The sequence below is a fragment of the Gossypium arboreum genome, chromosome 11, assembly GCF_025698485.1.
Source record: "Gossypium arboreum isolate Shixiya-1 chromosome 11, ASM2569848v2, whole genome shotgun sequence".
NCBI classification, from domain to species: Eukaryota; Viridiplantae; Streptophyta; class Magnoliopsida; order Malvales; family Malvaceae; genus Gossypium; species Gossypium arboreum.
Window position 1 is genome coordinate 137,350,788 of NC_069080.1, and position 21,003 is coordinate 137,371,790.

The following is a 21,003-nucleotide window of genomic DNA, read 5'->3' on the forward strand; positions in this document are numbered from 1 at the left end:
ATATATATAATATGTTTCTAACATTATCACTACCTACACGTATATGTTTATGTATATATTCTTAATGTCATTTTACATATGTATATTCATTACGTGTTCGTATTCAATACCGTGATCATATCTAATTTTATACGTATTGTTAGTATCCTTAAATATTTTTACCATATTACGATATTCGTTTCAAAATGTTTAAATTCTCCCATTTATTTATTCCAATTTACTTTACGTTATTTCAAAATCCCATTCACGTTTTGCTAATTAAATTCAATAATCAAGGCAATATACCGATTTAACATTAAGTCATCGAGTTCATCGCTATGTTGGGTGAACGTCGATTGACTCGCGTTGAAACGATATACCCTTCTTAAAAACCGGAATAAACCAAAGTTTCTCGTCTTTTTAATCGGATTACGACTAAATTTTACATTAAACTCGTATTTTTGAAAATTAAGACAACACGTGTTTATGAGATACCAATTTTTTTGGGCGTCACGAGGGTGCTAATACCTTCCTCGCGCGTAATGGACTCCCGAACCCTAATTTTTCTCTGGCTTTTAACGTAGACCTAAATTCAGCCTTCCCTTTGTTTTAAAAAATGAATCTAATAGGTATCCGATCACACCTGAGAAAAAGGATCGGTGGCGACTCCTTCATTATTTTAAACTCAAACTTCAGGTTTTCAATTTTCTTTAATCGCCACAATTAGCGACCCGAAACCAAATTTTTTTACGTCGCTACATGAACCAAACAGTAGAAGTTAAATTTATTTGGTTAAAATCAATTACTAGTTATGTACTATGCCTACAATTGTAGATTTAGTTTATGGTCTTCAATTGGATCATTCTAAGTCTCTATATTTGTTTCCAAATTGAAATTTTAGTTTTGATGTAAATAACAGTCGTTAATCCATTAACTGAATTTTAACATTACACACATGATAATATGTTTACCGCATCGAATTCTGAAAGTAACAGAACTTGATGAATTTTACTGTTATCATTTGGTGAGTACTGAAATTATAAATTTTGAAAAGTATAAGGACCAAATTCACAACTTTCATAAAGTAAAGTGACTAATAGCAAAGTTTAACCTTGTTATATATAATATCTTCATTCTTCAAGGACTTGGCTGTAGCACTTGCCTTATTTCCTTTTCTGTATTAGCTCTCCACTAAGGATTTCGTTCATCGTCCCTAACAGTGAGTATTGCTGAATTACTAATTGATTATGATATCTTAACTTGATTTTGCGGAGTTTTGTTTTTCATTTGGAGAAATCTCTTGCTTTATATCATTTCGTTTTTGTTAGTTTATATCTGTAATGTTTTTACCTGTTTTCAATTTGAATGTCACTAGATCTGTGAAAGATGAGCAGCGATGACAGTTTGGACAAACTTATAAAAGGAACGTTTGTTGATCCCTCGCCGGAAAATAGCCTGGAACTTAGAGAAGACCTTCGACAGCTTGGGATTCCGGCAACTGAAGCACAAATTGGCGCGAACGTACCGCCGTTGCCGGGCGATGATAATCAGGTCAACTCGTTGAGCTTGACGTCGAGTAGTAGAATGAAAAGAAACCTGGAATTTGTATTCGATAATTTCTCGGGAGATAAAGGAGAAGAAAAAAAGAAGCAGCGCCGAGGAGGCTTTTATATCGGTGAATCATCAAATCCGCAGCAACAACGAGGAGCGGAAAGTAAAGAAGAGGATTTATCTGAGCTGGAAATGGTGAAAGCTTTCAAGGATCGTATTAACAGCCAGATAAAGATCGTAACGTTTCTTAATTGAATTTAAAAAATTCGTATTAAATTCTCATCACTGGTAGTATATGTTGAAGTTAGATAAATACTGCATCCACTGCTTTGAACCCTGCTTTTAGCCTTCTGTAGATGCCTTTTCTTTTTTATACTAGGAATCTGTTCTTACGATGGGAAACAACAGTTTGGATGAAGTAGAAGTAACCTTGCATTTTATTTTATTTACTTAAAAATTAGATAAATTAAATTTTGTATATTAAATCAAGAAAATTAATTGTTTTTGTTAAAACTTTTATTCATTTGTACTATTAAAAATTAGTATTGTTAACATATAAATAACTGATTTTTAATAATATAAGTGAATAAAATTTCTAACAAAAATATTAGTTTATTCATTAATCTAATATACATAAATAAATTTACTATTTTTAGTATACTGGAATATTTTTACCAATGTTTTAGAGAGCATCATTGTTAAATAAGTGCAATTTTTACCATTTTTTTTTATACAAGTGCTTTACTACCCATTTCTTTATTGAATAAACACTTTTTTTTTTGCTGAAACGTTTTAAGTGATTATAACTTTTATGTAGCCACCATTATACTCATTATCTATACAATTTGCTTTCCATTTTTCCATGTTGAACCCTGTTTAGCATTTTCTTTCTTACTTCATCATTTTAATAGTACTTTACTAACTTTTTGCCTAAAGCTTATAAACAGGGGTTTGAATGTTTTGTTGGGGGACTTTTGGATATTGTGACAAATTTAGAACTTTATAATTTTATTGGTAACTTTCTATTTACAATCATAACAATCACCGTAGCTCTTATTTTTCTCAGCCCATTACCACCACTTGTTTAGAGTTTACCCTAATATTCTTCTCCATTGTTTCTCCACGATATTTCATTTTGTTACCACCACTTGTTTACAGTTTACCCTAATATTCCTCTCCACTATTTCTCTACGATATTTAATTTTGTTAGATTATAACGTTTTCTCACTTTACTAACAAAACCCTTTACACCTTCCTTGAAGTGCCTTTTCTCAACTGACAATATAGCTAAGGACAGTTTCAGAAAAATACTTGGTACGGTCTGAAAATCCTTGCAGTAACAATGGTGATAAAATCATGAGAATGGTTTTTATCTCCGTAGTAGACACTAACAATACCTAGTTGTCACCATTTTTTTTTCAAAGAAAAAGCTGTAAGAATTGTTTATCTCCAAAAAAAGCAATATATATCTTGAAATGTGTATTTCTATTACATGTTTCTTAATACTTGTTTATATTTGGTGAAATGTAGGACGACATGGCATATATGAAATCTGTGATCTTGATTTTCCATCAGATGATAGAGATGAAAGCCTCTTCTCTCTTGCCAAAAGTTCTCGGCTCCCACAAGCAAATCAAATCGCAATGCCCAGTTCGATCTGATCTTGATGACATTAAGCGAAAGGTCCTTAAAATCGAGCTCGAGTTCAAGGACACTGGTTTGACAGATGAGGCAAAGCGGAGATTGCTCGAATTAGAAGAAGAATTTAAAAGATTAGATCAAAAATGGATGAAGGTACGGTATTGTTTACAAATTTAATTACCACATTTAGTTTCATGATGTAACATATTATTCTGACTTTCTAACTTGGTTTTTCAGGACATGACAAAAGCTGGGAACCTTGATGCAATCTTCACTAATAATATGGTATGCACATAAACGTTTCTTATGATTGATATTAACCTAGATTATTATTCTTGAATAAAATGATCATTTCTCATTTATAAATCACATTATAATTATATTTTTCTTTCCTCATTCATTAGACTTGTTTTTTAGATAGTAAAAATGGTAAAAATATCATGGAGAGTCTTGTACTAAAAGTCAGATTACATTTTGTCCCCTCTAAAAAAGATGGACACTTAGTCCTTATATGTAATATTATCAGAGCAAATGGCTCCATCTGTTACAAATTTCATTAATTTCTATTGTTAAAATCTAGTCCCTATACCTTAGCATGAAGTATACGTAACGCGTCACATGTAACTGTTTGGTTATTCTGTTATTCACATCAGTTTTTAACTATAGAAATGGACGATAGTTTTAACAGAAAAGTTTAATTTGCGTACAGAAAAGTTTAATTTGTGTATTCTTTTATTAAATGAATCTGACTTATAATAGAAGAGTCTCTATAATATTTTTACTTAGAAAAAAGTCATTTTCAATTATTTTTCTTGGATTTAAGTGTGACTAGAGAATACTATTGCATGCCCCGTCACATATAATTTTTCTTTTATGTATTTAGAGGAATTCTTGGTGATCATATCTGATACCTACATTTGAATATGCGTTTCTATATTAATCTTTTAAAAATCAATTTACAATTGCAATATCCTTCCTCATGCACCCGACCACTCTAAGCTATTTTAGTAAGATTTTTCCAAAACTTTTTCATGTATTTAGGTGAACCTTGGACGGTCATATTCCATGCCCATATCTGAATATATGTGGAACATGGACATTTCAAGCAAAATGATAATAATACATGTAGTTAAATCTTTCTAAGCATATGATATATTTGAAGCTATAAACTTGAGAATGAAAAAGAAATGCATATCTTACTCTATTAATTTGTTCACCATCCATTTCTCTGGTATCTCTGGTTTTTTTTTTTTTTTTTTGCAATATATTATATCTGAATGTCTCAATTAATTCTTAATCTTGCCCCTGTTTAAATCTGTTCTTGATCATTAAGTTATATTTCTCTTAAATTTCAGGATTTCAGCGTGGAGACACTAAGGAGAGAGGTACGATGCATCTAGATCTATATATAGATTGGATTATCTATTCAAGTCCAAAGACTCATTTCAAATATTGGACATTTTGGGCAAAAAATATTAGATCGAAAAATGAGTTTAAGCAAAAAAAATTAGGCCCATTTTAAAAATGGGCCGAGCTCGAGCTTGAACATTTAAGGCCTAAGCTTTTTTTTTAATTTTTAATATTTTATATTATACATTATAGAATTCATAATGTAAATATTAAAAAATAAGTTAAGATAATCATTAAAATGAGCTTGGATTAACTATTTATAAATATGGACAGCCTTACCTAAACTTTTAGGTTCATATTTTGAATTGGACCAGGTTTAAACAAGCATAATGCGTATTAATAACATGTTTAGATTTAATTCAGCCCATAAACACCTATATATACCTATATGAGAACTCAGTTTTCAAAACATGAATTTTGGTTTGCAAGCTTTACGACATAAATGTAATATTTATGATTATTTTTCAAATAATAATGAAAACTAATTTATTCTTATAATAAATGAAATACAAATCTAAATCTTTAAAATTTATGTTTCCATAAAGTAACTTTACATTGAAATATTAATTTATTGACCATATTTGTTGTTGTTGTAGCTTTCTTCAGCATGCCCTTGGATTGATATGAAGAAATTACTGTAAATAATGATCTTTATACTGTTGATTAAGATCATGGAAGTTTGGCAGCTTGTGAAGGATAACTTATCATTGTTATCACTCATCTTTTGTTACCTTTTAGAACACACTCAACTTTGAAGGATTGTTTGATATATTTTTAATTTTCTCTATGAAACTCTTTGGTTTTAACTTTGTGGAATTAAAATTTAGTAAAAAGTGGTACTCCAAAACAAAAAAAAAAAAAAAATCTTTAGAATTTATGAATAAGGGCAGGCATGAAAATTTTCTATTTAGATCTTTTATATAATTTTAAAAATTTAAATTAGTAAAAATTAAATTAAATTTTAGTTATCTTTAAAAATAATAAAATTTAATTTAATTATTTAAAATTATAAAATATAAGTTAATAAATTAATAAAATTATATATTTATTATTGTAAAAGTTATAATTTAATTCGAGCTCTTCCTAAAATGTACAATTGAGCTTCGTTGAGTTACATGAAGTTAAAAATTTAGAGATTTGAAGATTGGTTTGAATTTAATAGAAATTTATAGCTTGAGCTGGATTCAAGATAGAAGGTTGAAAATATATTATGCCATTCATTATAGTTAAAAACAATTAAATATAGATATCAAAACCTTTTTTTAATTCTTTTCTTTTATTTAAAATATTTTTAAATAAATAAATTCTTGTCTTATAGTCAATTTTAATTTATTTTTATGTCGATGACGTCATGGCTTAGACTGATGTTTGACATACCTCACACATGTAAGAATGCTATCGATTTCATTCTATTTGATTTTTATTTTTAATTTTAAATTTTAAATTCATTTTAACAAAATGAGTTTGATTTTATGATTTTTTAATATTATTTGATAATTTTCAAAATATCTTTCATAAATATTTAAAAAAATCAAAAGAAGTATTAGATCATTTTACTACTTTAAATATAAAATATTTTTATATTATAAAAATTAAAATTAATTATTAAATAGAAAAATATAGTTCAGATTGATTTCGTCCAACATTTTATAAATCGTCCAAATATTTTAGTTTGAGTTGGTTTTTGGTTTTGTGAATTTTTCTTGCTTAGTCCTATACATATGTAAGAAAAAAAAAATCTCACAAAGATTACAAGCATGATTAAAATGTTTTAAAATCGAAAAATTAGACTTTAATACCATTAAATTTGTTACGTCTCGGATCAAGGCATTACAAACACTAGAGATATGTGAAATAAAATCTGATGCAAAAGTTATCACTTAAATATTACAACAATTGACCAGAGATCTCTCAGGAATGGTTTCTTAGTTTTTGAGGGATGGGATGTGTTGGGTTTTTTTGAGAAATGTCTGGTTTTCATTTTCTGCTGCTGGTTTAATGTTTTTGATTAGATTATGGGTTTCTTTAGTCGTTTCATTCTCCCACGAAAGTTGCTGAGAGTTTTTGGACGGCTTTTGTGTTTTCTTTGGTGTGTTACAGCTAAGGGTGTGGTATTGATTTACTTTTCTGCCATTATAATGTAATTGTTTGTTTTATTTTATCCAATAAAAACTCTCAGTTTTTTTTTTAATATTACAACAATTACAAATATCCAAAGACGAAAATATAAATTTAGCTTCTAATTTTTATTCATTTTATCATTTTGAATCTTATTCTTTTGAGTTCATTTTAGCTCTTAAGCTTTACAATCTAATCAATTTATTTACTTTTTGATTGAAAAAATTTATTGAAATATTAAAATTTTAATGATATTGATGTGGTAACTCATACAGTATTTTATGTATATTTCATCGCTAACATCGATAAATTTTTAAAAGTTTTATAAACTTTTTAAATTTTCATAAATTATTAATTTCCAATATCACATATAATGTTATATGTTTAATATTTAATTAATATTTTAAACATCTTTTTATTACAATAATTAGTATTAAATATTATTTTATTTGAATTATTAAATATAATTAAAATTATTAATTTACCAATTTAAATATTATAATAGAAAATTTAAAGTATTTTTATTGTATTTAAAATTTTAAAATAACATTATTCCCACCTCAAACCATTTTAAATGATTTTAAATTGTTTATAAAACCGTCCAAAAATCCAAACTTGATTTAACGATTTAATAAAAGTATTTTTAAATTACAACTCTTCAATGATTTTAAGGACACCGGCTCGTATGGGTTCTGGTAGCATCTTCTGTCTGTACCAACCAACCATAGAACGGGTGGGAGATGTTATATTTTGTGGTATCTCGAAATTTAAAAATAATATATAGACTAAACTTTAGCGTGGCTCTTCTCTCTCTCGCTCCAATTTTTTAATCGAGTTTTCGTTCCATAAGCCTGTATTTAAGTAAGGTCTTTCTTCTCCAATGGACTTCATTTCTTCACCATTAACACAGCACAGCTCCTTCTCTTCTCTTCTCTACACTCCATCAAACCAGTGAGTTGCTATTTCAATTCACTTAACTCATTTCCCCTCACTTTCTGTACATCTATTGCTTTGATTTTGGCTAAATTTATAATTTCATATCCGTTTGAGTAAGTTTTGTTAGTTTATGATTATCGCTTGCTTGTTTCTATTTTTGTTCTAAATTAGGAAAAACTTTGATTGTTTTAGATTCAGAAATTTGATTTGAGTTAAAATTTTCAGATCCGTGAAAGATGACGAATTGGTCTAGTCTCAGAGGCCATAGGGATATCGTTATGATTCCCACACCTGGAGCGCCAAATGGTGCTGATGGACAACCATCGGCCGATCATTATCAGGTGAATTCCTCAAGCTCGATGTTGACAGGAGGAAAGAAAAGAAGTCAGAAAGCTAAAGGAAAAGGCATCAAGAAACAGTGCCTGACCCGGGTAACCGGTGGAGAAGAGAGTGTGGGAGAGCTTACTGTAGAGCATAGTGGGAAAAACTTGACTGACCAAATCAACAGAAGGACGTGTAAAGTAAATTCCCTTAACTGAACTTAGCCATTCACATCCATGAGAAAGATTTTCTCTGTCTCTTACTTCGACACTTGCTTTGTGTGTATTTGATGACATAAAGGTCAAGGAAAAACATTGGGATCGGCTACGTAACTGTCCAGAAGTTATATCCATCATCAAGCAAATTGAAGAGAAATGGCCACTGCTATCTGATCTCGAAAAAATTAAGGAGAAAAGGAGTGAAATCCTAACCAAGTTCAAGGCAGGCCGTTTAAAAGAGGATGGGGCGAAGCAGGAATTGGACAAACTAAAGGAGAGGCTCAATCATGTAGATGGACAACTACAGGTGTGCTAATGTTTACGAATCGAATTACTGAGTTTGGTTTCATGATCTAATTGTCCAATTTAACTTTGGTTTTTCAGGAGTTGCACAAAGCAAACAACCTTGAGGTAAGCACAGTAACAATATAATTACTAAGTTCGATATCCTCTTGATCTAATGATTTAACTTGGTTTTTCAGGAGTTGAACAAAGTAAAGAACCTTGAGGAAATGTTCCTTAATGAGGTATGCACATTTCTTATCATTGATATTAACTAATATAGTAGGGCATAGTACCAATAAAGTCCCATGTCCTTATCCACTAAACTTGTTTTTAGACATAGCAAAAAGTACTTTTTTCCAGCTATTTATTTGGATTCGGGTTTATGCATTAGATACGTATTTGTGTATTTAAAAATATACCTATATTCAAATATGTGTTGGTACGTTCCTCATTTATAAATCCAATCACAATGTAATATGTTTCTTCATTCACTACACTTCTTTTCTAGATTTAATAAGAAGTCATTTTCAATTATATTAGTTGAATTCGAATATGAATGTTTTTATGTGGGTCCAGTATAATCTTAAAATGTTTAATTTCTTTTTTAAAAATAATATATTTTAAAAAGCTCGAAAATTATATTCCAAACCAATATTCATAAATGTGTCAAATACCAACATCAAGTCACATAGCTTGAAAATACTATATATGTTGAATCATATTTCTTCATATCAATTTGTTGTCTACCCATATCTTCTTTTTTCAGGTCTCAATATCTAAAGTTATCCTTAGACTTGCCCTTATTTGCATCTTTAATAATTTGTTTATATTTCTCCTAAATTTCAGGATAATGACCTGGAGACTCTTCAAAAAGAGGTATGTCATATATATATATAAATGAAATTGGTAGGTGATTATCCGTAGATTTGAAAACTTGAATTTCGAAAATAGCATTAGACATAAATGTTATTTATCCAATGGTTTAAGACATAATTTGGTGCTTAAGTTTATTTTTTTTTCTAATATAGTATTTATATTATTTTTAATGTATCTGATTTCAATTTGACAAAAGTATTATAGAAGTGTTTATATTAGGAGTTAGATTGCATTTTGCCTCCTTATTAAAAAAAGGGACAACTTAGTCCTTATAATTAGATCAAAGAGCAAATTGGCTATTCTATTAAAGATTTCATACATTTCTATTTTTAAAAACTAGTCTCTGTATGCCAGCATGGGTACACGTGACACGTCACGTGTCACTATATGGTTATTTCGTTAGTCATGTCAATTTTAACATTACAAATAGATGCAATTTTTAACAGAAATCACTAGTTTAATTTACTTTTTAATTTAACATATAATGATTAATTTGCTCATTTTTTGAATAGAGGGAGGCAAAATACAATCTCACTCCTCATATAGGAATTTCCATGGTACTTTTACGAAATTATGACATGTTTTTTCGTGTTTGTTATTTCAGTATTATTCTGTATGTCCACGGATGAAAGAAGTTGTTGCGCCTGATGATCATGGAAGTTTGCTAATTCCTGAAGTATTGTCTAAAATGAATGAGTTGGAAAACGAAATTTATGCCAAAGACGACAACAAAGTGAATGTTCAAGACTTCAATGGCTTACAACAAGCATTGAACAAAAATTTCAACACTTGCACCGATGCACGGGTGAAGGCTGCTCAAGCCGAACCCCACGATAATAAAGGTGAAGATGTTGAAGGAGATGATTCGGTTCCACCTCCCGCACAAGCTCCACCACAATATCCAATTTTTTCTGCCGAAACGTTAGCTATACTCAACGTACTTGGCTCTTTGAGAGATGATATTAGTGGCATCCGTGATGAAGTTCGAGGCTTAGGTGCTAGGATGTCTACATTGGAGAAACATATCGCTTATCTTATGTTTCAATTCTCTCCACCACAGCCTCCTCAGTATAGCTAGGACTCATTTCGCATTCATGGATTTTCATGTTTTATTTGGATGTTTTACATTGTTTTCCTATCTCTGTGCTTGTTGCACTTTAATGATTACTTAGTATGCTTAGGTGCTGGGATGTCTACATTGGAGGAACATATCGTTTATCTTATGTTTCAATTCCCTCCACCACAGCCTTCTCAAGATAGCTAGGACTCATTTTGCATTCATGGATTTTCATGTTTTATTTGGATGTTTTACATTGTTTTCCTATCTCTATGTTTGTTGCACTTTAATGATTACTTAGTATTTTATTTTATTCATTTAAAAAATTGGATAAATTAAATTTTGTATATTAAATCAAGAGAAAATCAATTCTTTTTGTTAAAAATTCCGTTCGGTTGTATTGTTAAAAATCGGCGTAGTTAACATATAAATGATCGATTTTTAATAGTAGAAATGAATAAAATTTCTAACAAAAACATTAATTTGTTCTTTAATCTGATATACATAGATTAATTTACTCGTTTTTTAACAGAAAGGATAGTTTTACCAATGTTTTAGAGAGCATCATTGTTAAATAAATGCAATTTTTACCTTTTTTTTTTTTTTTAAATACAAGCGCTTGACTACCCATTTCTTTATTGAATAAACATTTTTTTTTGCTGAAACGTTTGAAATGATTATAACTTTTACGTAACCACCATTATACTCATTATCTATACAATTTGCTTTCCATTTTTCCTTGTTGAACCCTGTTTAGCATTTCCATTCTTACTTTCTCATTTTAATAGTCCTTTACTAACTTTTTACCTAAAGCTTATAAATAGGGGTTTGAATGTTTTGTTGGGGGACTTTTGGATATTGTGGCAAATTTAGAACTTTATAATTTTATCGGTAACTTTCTATCTACAATTACAATAACCACTGTAGCTCTCATTTTTCTCAGTCCATTACCACCACTTGTTTAGAGTTTACCTTAATATTCCTCTCCACTATTTCTCCAAGATATTTCATTTTGTTAGATTATAACATTTTCTCACTTTGCTAACAAAACCCTTTACACCTTCCTTGAAGTGCCTTTTCTCAACTGACAATATAGCTAAGGACAGTTTCAGAAAAATACTTGATACGGTCCGAAAATCCTTGCAGTAACAATGGTGATAAAATCATGAGAATGGTTTTTATCTCCGTAGTAAACACTAACAATACCTAGTAGTCACCTTTTTTTTTCAAAGAAAAAGCTGTAAGAATTGTTTATCTCCAAAAAAAAGCAATATCTTGAAATGTGTATTCGTATTACATGTTTCTTAATACTTGTTTATATTTGGTGAAATGTAGGACGACATGGCATATATGAAATCTGTGATCTTGATTTTCCATCAGATGATAGAGATGAAAGCCTCTCCTCTCTTGCCAAAAGTTCTCGGCTCCCACAAGCAAATCAAATCGCAATGCCCAGTTCGATCTGATCTTGATGACATTAAGCGAAAGGTCCTTGAAATCGAGCTCGAGTTCAAGGACACTGATTTGACAGATGAGGCAAAGCAGAGATTGCTCGAATTAGAAGAGGAGTTTAAAAGATTAGATCAAAAATGGATGAAGGTACGGTATTGTTTACAAATTTAATTGCCACATTTAGTTTCATGATGTAACATATTATTCTGACTTTTTAACTTGGTTTTTCAGGACATGACAAAAGCTGGGAACCTTGATGCAATCTTCATTAATAATATGGTATGCACATAAACGTTTCTTATGATTGATATTAACCTAGATTATTATTCTTGAATAAAATGATCATTTCTCATTTATAAATCACATTATAATTATATTTTTCTTTCCTCATTCATTAGACTTGTTTTCTAGATAGTAAAAATAGTAAAAAATATCATGAAGGGTCTTGTATTAAAAGTCAGATTACTTTTTGTCCCCTCTAAAAAAATATAGACAATTAGTCCTTATACGTAATATCAGAGCAAATGGCTCCATCTGTTACAAATTTCTTTAATTTCTATTGTTAAAATCTAGTCCTTATACCTTAGCATGAGGTATATGTACGTAACGCGTTACATGTAACTGTTTTATTATTCCATTATCCACATCAGTTTTTAACCATAGAAATGGACGATAGTTATAACAGAAAAGCTTAGTTTGCGTATTTTTTTATTAAATGGGTAAAATACAATCTGACTTATAACACAAGAGTCTCTATAATATTTTTACTTAGAAAAAAGTCATTTTCAACTATTTTTCTTGGATTTGAGTGTGACTAGAGAATACCATATATTGCATGCCCGTCACATATAATAATTTTTTTTTATGTATTTAGAGGAATCCTTGGTGATCATATGTGATCCCTACATTTGAATATATGTTTCTACCTTTAATCTTTTAAAAATCAATTTACAATTGCAATATCTTTCCTCATGCACCCGACCACTTTAAGCTATTTTAGTGAGATTTTTCTAAATTTTTTTCATGTATTTAGGTGAACCTTTGACGGTCATATTCCATGCATGCCCATATCTGAATATATGTGGAACATGGACATTTCAAGCAAAATGATAATAACACATGTAGTTGAATCTTTCTAAGCATATGATATATTTGGAATGAAAAAAAATGTATATCTTTATTAATTTGTTCACCATCCATTTCTCTGGTACCTCTGTTTTTTTTTTCCCCCAATATATCATATCTGAATGTCTCAATTAATTCTTAAACTTGACCCTGTTTAAATCTCTTCTTGATCATTAAGTTATATTTCTTTTAAATTTCAGAATTTCAGCGTGGAGACCCTAAAGAAAGATGTACGATATATCTAGATCTATATATAGGTTGGATTATCTATGTAAGTCCAAAAACTCATTTCAAATATGGGACGTTTTGGGCAAAAATATTAGATCAAAAAATGAATTTAAGTAAAAAATTTAGGCCCATTTTAAAAATAGATCGAGTTCAGACTTGAACATTTAAGGCTTAAGTTTGTTTTTTTAAATTTATAATATTTTATATTATATATTATAGAATTTATAATGTAAATATTAAAAAAAAGTTAAAATAACTATTAAAATGAGCTTGGATTAGCTATTTACAAATATAGACAGCCTTATGTAAACTTTTAGGTTCATATTTCGAATTGGACTAAGTTTAAACAAGCATAACGCATATTAATAACATGTTTAAATTCAATTCAGCCCATAAACACCTCTATATATTCCTATTTGGGAACTCAATTTTCAAAACATGAATTTTGGTTTGCAAGCTTTACGACATAAATGTAATATTTATGATTATTTTTCAAATAATAAATTTATGATTATTGTCTATATATGTTGTTGTTGTAGCTTTCTTCAGCATGTCCATGGATTGATATGAAGAAATTACTGTAAATAATGATCTTTATGCTGTTGATTAAGATCATGGAAGTTTGGCAGCTTGTGAAGATAAACTTATCATTGTTATCACTCATCTTTTGTTACCTTTTAGAACACACTCAACTTTGAAGGATTGTTTGATATATTTTTAATTTTCTCTATGAAACTCTTTGGTTTTAACTTTGTGGAATTAAAATTTAATAAAAAAGTGGTACTTCAAAACAAAAACAAAAAAAAAAAATTCTTAAAGAATTTATGAGTAAGAGCAAGCTCGTAGTTAGGTCACCTTTGAAATGGAAAATTTTTATTTAGATGTTTTATATAATTTTAAAATTTTAAATTAATAAAATAAAATTATATTTTAATTATTTTTAAAAATAATAAAAATTAATTTAATTCTTTAAAATATAAGAATACGAGTTAACAAATAAACTTTCTCTTGTAGTCAATTTTTAATTTGAAATTTATTTTTATGTGGATAATGTCATGCCCTGGACCATGGTTTGACAGACGTCACACATGTAAGAATGCTATCGATTCGATTTTGGATTCGATTTTTTTTTTTTTCTTGGATTGGCTGAAGAAAATATCTGACAACACAAACACCCCGAAGAAAATGAAAAGACAACAGAAGTAGATACTGCCAAAACAAAACAGGAAAATGAAAGAACACCGAAAATCAAAAACCAAAAAACACAAGCAATCCCCAAAAGAACAACTAACAAAGAATACCAGTCAAAACCTTTCCGTTTATCATCAGAAAACCATCGCAGCCAAAACGGTAAAGGAAACAGCTTTGAAAAACCAACATTGGAGATTCACAGAACCTTCTCCAAACTTCAAAGCCCAACGGAAACACCTCATCGCTGACGTAACCAATCAGACCAGTCCTCTGCCACCGATTTTCCAACAGAAGCTGATGCCTCTTCAACCAAAAAACATAGTGTAACAAAATGAGTTTGATTTTATGATTTTTGAATATTATTTTACAAAATTTTAAAATATTTTTAAAAAACAAATAACTTTTCAAGAAGTATTAGATAATTTTTACTACTTTAAATATAAAATATTTTTATATCATAAAAATTAAAATTAATTATTAAATAAAAAATGTAATTCGGATTAATTTCGTGTAATCCTATTTTTTAAACATACATTTTATAAATATCCCAAATAGGACCAAAGACTATGGAGGACTGAAACTGCAAGGTATGTACATTTGAAAGCGCGGAGGCCAGGTTGGACCGCGCGAAAGTGAGCCGAGCGGACGACGGCAGTTAAGTGTGGAATAATGTTACTTTAAAATTTTAAAGACAATAAAAATACTTTCACTTTGTGGCTTTCAAATGTACATACATTGCAGTTTCAGTCCTCCATAGTCTTTGGTCTATACGATTTAGGCTTTGATTTCAGTTTTATTTATTCAATTCAATCTCTATTATTATTATTTATTTTAGTTATTTTTATTAATTATTTATTTACTTTTATTTAAAAACTTTTATTTGCATTCTTGACATCACAATGTCTGACCCAGATCTCTTTATTATTTTGAACCTTTTTAACCTTTCAAAGTCCGTTTTGGTCTCGAACACCTCTGAACATTTAGAAATTAATTTTTAAATGATTTCAATTTGATCTTAAATTCCTAAAATTGAATCTATCTACTTCCTAAGATTTTATATATATATATAAAAAAACAATATTGTAAAACTTAGTCTAATTTCTTACTGAATGGTCCTATACTGTTTTGAGCTTTTTCAATGTCTCGAGACCCGATACAAGTCTTTCAACCCACCTCAAACCATTTTAAAATGATTTTATATTATTTTAAAATCATCCAAAAATTCAAATTTGATTTAACGATTTAACAAAAGTATTTTTAAATTACAACTCTTCAATGATTTTGAGGATTTTGACTCGTATAGGTTCTGGTAGCATCTTCTGTCTGTACCAACCGTAGAATGGGTGGGAGGTGTTACATTTTGTGGCATCTCAAAGTTTAAAAATAAAGTACAGACTAAATTTTAAATTTCAAAAAATAAAGGGATGTTAAAAGTAATTTATTAACCAAAAGTCAAATGTGGTCATGCTTCCCTGGTCTTCACTCTCGCTCCAACTTTCTAATCGAGTTCTTAAGCCTGTATTTAATTAAGATCTTTCTCTCCAATGGATTTCATCATTTCTTCACCATCAACACAGCAGCAGCAGCTCCTTCTCTTCTCTTCTTTACACCACATCAAAGCAGTGAGTTGCTATTTCAATTCATTTCCTCTCACTTTCTGTACATCTATTGCTTTGATTTTTGCTAAATTTATAATTTCGTATCCGTTTGAGCAAATTTTGTTAGTTTATGATTGTCACTTGCTTGCTTGTTTCTATTTTTGTTCTAAATTGGGAAAAACTTTGATTGTTTTAGATTCAGAAATTTGATTTGAGTTAAAATTTTCAGATCCGTGAAAGATGACGAATTGGTCTAGTCTCAGAGGCCATAGGGATATCGTTACGACACCCACACCTGGAGCGCCAAATGGTGCTGACGGACAACCATCGGCCTATCATTATCAGGTGAATTCCTCAAGCTCGATGTTGACCGGAGAGAAGAAAAGAAATCAGAAAGCTAAAAGGAAAAGGAAAATGCATCAAGAAACAGTGCCTGCCTCGGGTAACCGGTGGAGAAGAGAGTGTGGGAGAGCTTACTGTAGAGCATAGTGGGAAAAACTTAACTGACCAAATCAACAGAAGGGCGTGTAAAGTAAATTCTCTTAACTGAACTTAGCCATTCACATCAACTGAAGCAAAAACCATGAGAGAGATTTTTCTCTCTCTTACTTTTGACACTTGCTTTGTGTATATTTAATGACATAAAGGTGAAGGAAAAACATTGGGATCGGCTAAGTAACTGTCCAGAAGTTATGTCCATCATCAAGCAAATTGAAGAGAAATGGCCACTGCTATCTGATCTCCAAAAAATTAAGGACAAAAGGAGCGAAATCCTAACCGAGTTCAAGGCAGGCCGTTTAAAAGAGGATGGGGCAATGCAGGAATTGCTCGAACTAAAAGAGAGGCTCAATCATGTAGATGGACAACTACAGGTGTGCTAATGTTTACAAATCGAATTACTGAGTTTGGTTTCATGATCTAATTGTCCAATTTAACTTTGGTTTTTCAGGAGTTGCACAAAGCAAACAACCTTGAGGTAAGCACAGTAACAATATAATTACTGAGTTCGATATCCTCTTGATCTAACGATTTAACTTGGTTTTTCAGGAGTTGAACAAAGTAAAGAACCTTGAGGCAATCTACCTTAATAATGAGGTATGCACATTTCTTATCATTGATATTAACTAATATAGTAGGGCATAGTACCAATAAAGTCCCATGTCCTTATCCACTAAACTTGTTTTTAGACATAGCTAAAAGTATTTTTTTTCAGCTATTTGTTTGGTTTCGGGTTTATGCATTGAATACGTATTCATGTATTTGAAAATATACACTTCTTTTCTAAATTTAATAAGAAGTCATTTTTAATTATATTAGTTGAATTCAAGTATAAATGTTTTTATATAAGTTCACGTCTAATCTTGACATATTTACTTTTTTTTTTTTTAAATCATACATTTTAAAAAATCTCGAAAATTATATTCTAAACCCATATTCATAAATGTGTCAAACACCAACATCAAGCCACATAGCTTGAAAATACTGTATATGTTGAATCATATTTCTTGATCAATTTGTTGTCTACCCATATCTTCTTTTTTCAGGTCTCAATATCTAAAGTTATCCTTAGACTTGACCTTATTTGCATCTTTAATAATTTGTTTTTATTTCTCCTAAATTTCAGGATTATGACCTGACGACTCTACAAAGAGAGGTATGGCATATATACATATAAATGAAATTGGTAGGTGATGATCGGTAGATTTGAAAACTTGAATTTCGAAAATAGCATTAGACATAAATATTATTTATCAAATGATTTAATACATAATATTTAAGTTTAATATTTTTCTCTAATATAGTACTTGTGTTATTTTTTGATGCATCGATATCATATTTGACAAAAATTAGTTATATGTTTTGATACCAAAGGTAATGGTGTTAAATTTTAGTGCTTAATTCAGATTTTAGAGATGATTTGATAAAATTTTATAATTAGCAATTAAATTTCATCAATTAATCATAAAATCCGAATTAAAGATTAAAAGTTAACATCATTACTTTCAAATACCAAAATATATAAATTTTGTCAAATACAAGTACCAATTTAGACTAAAAATAACAAAAATTCCATATTGAAAAATAGTGTCAAATTCAAGTATCAAATTATGTACCTTTTCAAAATCCATAATATGAATTGGTTTAAAATTTCATGTTTTTATTTTTTTAAGTACAAAATCACACATTGAATCCCACTTGATTTCTACATAATCATATACACAACGATATTATAAAAATTTATGTAGTAAAAGAAATCGAAACTACAAAATCCATATTCCCAAAAGGTAACACTAGTATTATCATATTTTTTAAATTATGATAGTAAAAGTATCATAGAGGTCTTTATACTTATATCAAAGAGTAAATTGGCTATTTTATTAAAAATTTCATCCATTTCTATTTTTAAAAACTAGCTTCTATATGCCTGTATGAGGTACACGTGGCATGTCACGTGTCACTGTATGTTTATTTCGTTAGCCATGTCAATTTTTAACCGTACAAATAGATAGAATTTTTAACAGAAATGACTTATTTGCTCTTTGATTTAACACATAATGATTAATTTGCTCTTTTTTTAATAGAAAGAGGAAAAATACAATCTCACTCCTAGTATAGGGGTACTTTTACTAAATTATGACATGTTTTTTCGTGTTTCTTATTTCAGTATTATTTTGTATGTCCAAGGATGAAAGAAGTTGCTGCAATGGATAATCATGGAAGTTTGCTAATTTGTGAAGAATTATGGTCTAAAATGAATGAGTTGGAAAACGAAATTTATGCCAACCACGACAACAAAGTGAATGTTCAAGACTTCATTGGCTTACAACAAGCATTGAACAAAAATTTCAACCCTTGCACCGATACACGGGTGAAGGCTGCTCAAGCCGAACCCCACGATAATAAAGGTGAAGATGTTGAAGGAGGAAATTCGGTTCCACCTCCCGCGCAAGCTCCACCACAAGATCCAATTTTTTCTGCCGAAACTTTAGCTATACTCAACGTACTTGGCTCTTTGAGAGATGATATTAGTGGCATCCGTGATGAAGTTCGAGGCTTAGATGCTAGGATGTCTACATTGGAGAAACATATCGCTTATCTTATGCTTCAATTCTCTCCACCACAGCCTCCTCAAGATAGCTAGGACTCATTTTGCATTCATGGATTTTCATGTTTTATTTGGATGTTTTACATTGTTTTCCTATCTCTATGTTTGTTGCACTTTAATGATTACTTAGTATGCTTAGGTGCTGGGATGTCTACATTGGAGGAACATATCGTTTATATGTTTCAATTCCCTCCACCACAGCCTCCTCAAGATAGCTAGGACTCATTTTGCATTCATGGATTTTCATGGTTTTTTTGGATGTTTTCCATTGTTTTCCTATCTCTATGTTTGTTGCACTTTAATGATTACTTAATATTTTGAGATCCTTAAATGTTTATTTTCTTATTTCAAATGTTAGTTCATTGCTTTATATTATTGGACAAACCATTTTCTTTCTCTTTAAGCTTTACTTTGATTTGTTTTGATTTAATAAAAGGGAGAAAAAGTAAATTTGTTGGTAATTAATCTCTACAATTTTGTGGCCAATTTTAAAAATAAAATCGAGCCTTTAATTGAAATTAATTTTTAAAAGGTGAATATTTTATTAAAAACAAAATTTATCAAAATATTTTGTTATATAAAAAGGGAGGTTATTAAGTTTTAATTTGATAAAGATTTTATATAACAAATATAATGTTCTTTGAAATAAAATTTGATAAATTTTATTTGTAAGAGATAAAATAAAATCTAATATTTCAAATAGTGCTTCGAGTTCCGAGGTTTGAAGCCACATAACTAACTTAAGGAAATGATGCAGTAATCGATTTAATTGAAATTAATATTTTTTCTAATAAAATAAGGGCAAGGTTTTTATTAATTCAAAGTAAGAACTTATAAGAATACTATGTGATGACTTGATGGTTAAGGGTGTTCACTACTTTAAGTATGGTTTAAATTCAAGTCACGCTAGTCGCATTGGTTGCTCGAGTTTTACCATATTATTGAAATTCAAAAAAAAAAAAAAAAACGTATACAACAAATTAACCAAAAAATACTCAAGCCCAAAGCAAAACAAATCAACCCAAGCCTAAAATAAAAACCACAAAGAAATGAAAGGAAACTAAAAAGAAACAGACTTAATAATAACTAACATTAATCGACCGCTCCCTTGAGAATCGAATAGCCCGTCAGATCTACAACAACTTTTCCTAGACGGTTCCCATTTCCCCTTATCACAAAACTCTTCCTCTACCTTCTTCTCCAGATCTGCTAGATTCACTATGTTTATCTTTAGATTAAAATAAGTATAAAACATATAAAAATATATATTAATAATTTTCATTTTTTTATCAGTTCAAAAATATATCATATATTTTTATTAATATAAAAATAATAGTTCAAAAATACATTATTAATATAAAAATATCTTATATATAATATATATTATTTATTTCGTTAATTCGATTAATTACTTTATTTCTAACCGAATTAATCGATAAATAAAATTTTAAAAATTATTAACCTAACCGAATTAAATTTAATTTTAACTAAATTATAAACACTACATTTACAAACAAACAAGAGTGGGATCAGATACAGGATCTACCTTCATTTTCCATTGCTTTTCCCCCTACAATCTCTTAATCTTCTTACAATATTCACATGTTCGACAACTTTCCTACATCTTCTGTTCTAATTTGTCTTCCCAATTCTCGATTATCATAAATTAGAAAGCTTGTGATCTTCTTCTTTTTGCTTCTTTGTATTCTAACGGTCAAGTTCATTTTATAGATGTAAAAATAAAAACTATTTAATTAATATAATTATTTACAGTATCGTTTTGTATTTAATAATTATCTTGAACTTTAATCAAATTAAAAGTCGAGTTACATAAAAAAATTTAAATAAAAGGTAAAATTCTTTTAAAATTTCTTTTAAAATCGATTCAACGTTATATTTCATCCGTAAATA

The 21,003-nt window shown here is 29.3% G+C and overlaps 4 protein-coding genes across 6 annotated transcripts; all 4 read left to right on the plus strand.

The window, feature by feature from the left end:
- Nucleotides 1-1,066: 1,066 nt before the first annotated feature.
- LOC108470842 (uncharacterized) lies at nucleotides 1,067-5,403 on the plus strand. Of its 2 annotated transcripts, none has more exons than XM_017772332.2 (6): nucleotides 1,067-1,198; nucleotides 1,355-1,767; nucleotides 3,061-3,324; nucleotides 3,409-3,456; nucleotides 4,527-4,556; nucleotides 5,178-5,403. In XM_017772332.2, the coding sequence occupies exons 2-6, from the start codon at nucleotides 1,366-1,368 to the stop codon at nucleotides 5,220-5,222; spliced, it is 789 nt and encodes a 262-aa protein (XP_017627821.1). In that variant the 5' UTR covers nucleotides 1,067-1,198; nucleotides 1,355-1,365; the 3' UTR covers nucleotides 5,223-5,403. The 2 variants fall into 2 exon arrangements, with proteins under 2 accessions (XP_017627821.1, XP_017627822.1); XM_017772333.2 differs by having other exon boundaries at nucleotides 5,188-5,403.
- Nucleotides 5,404-7,306: 1,903 nt separating this feature from the next.
- LOC108471110 (uncharacterized) lies at nucleotides 7,307-10,732 on the plus strand. Of its 2 annotated transcripts, none has more exons than XM_017772697.2 (7): nucleotides 7,307-7,650; nucleotides 7,861-8,156; nucleotides 8,257-8,481; nucleotides 8,559-8,585; nucleotides 8,657-8,701; nucleotides 9,306-9,335; nucleotides 9,940-10,732. In XM_017772697.2, the coding sequence occupies exons 2-7, from the start codon at nucleotides 7,872-7,874 to the stop codon at nucleotides 10,411-10,413; spliced, it is 1,086 nt and encodes a 361-aa protein (XP_017628186.1). In that variant the 5' UTR covers nucleotides 7,307-7,650; nucleotides 7,861-7,871; the 3' UTR covers nucleotides 10,414-10,732. The 2 variants fall into 2 exon arrangements, with proteins under 2 accessions (XP_017628186.1, XP_052877887.1); XM_053021927.1 differs by having other exon boundaries at nucleotides 7,322-7,432.
- Nucleotides 10,733-11,732: 1,000 nt separating this feature from the next.
- On the plus strand, nucleotides 11,733-13,237 carry LOC128283689 (uncharacterized). Its single transcript, XM_053021080.1, has 3 exons — nucleotides 11,733-11,991; nucleotides 12,076-12,123; nucleotides 13,170-13,237. Exons 1-3 carry the CDS (start codon nucleotides 11,734-11,736, stop codon nucleotides 13,212-13,214), a joined length of 351 nt encoding a protein of 116 aa, XP_052877040.1. The 5' UTR covers nucleotide 11,733; the 3' UTR covers nucleotides 13,215-13,237.
- Nucleotides 13,238-15,715: 2,478 nt separating this feature from the next.
- Nucleotides 15,716-19,444, plus strand: LOC108473329 (uncharacterized). Its single transcript, XM_053022158.1, has 7 exons — nucleotides 15,716-16,010; nucleotides 16,216-16,518; nucleotides 16,634-16,858; nucleotides 16,936-16,962; nucleotides 17,034-17,081; nucleotides 17,611-17,640; nucleotides 18,652-19,444. Exons 3-7 carry the CDS (start codon nucleotides 16,679-16,681, stop codon nucleotides 19,126-19,128), a joined length of 762 nt encoding a protein of 253 aa, XP_052878118.1. The 5' UTR covers nucleotides 15,716-16,010; nucleotides 16,216-16,518; nucleotides 16,634-16,678; the 3' UTR covers nucleotides 19,129-19,444.
- The last annotated feature ends 1,559 nt before the right edge of the window (nucleotides 19,445-21,003 follow it).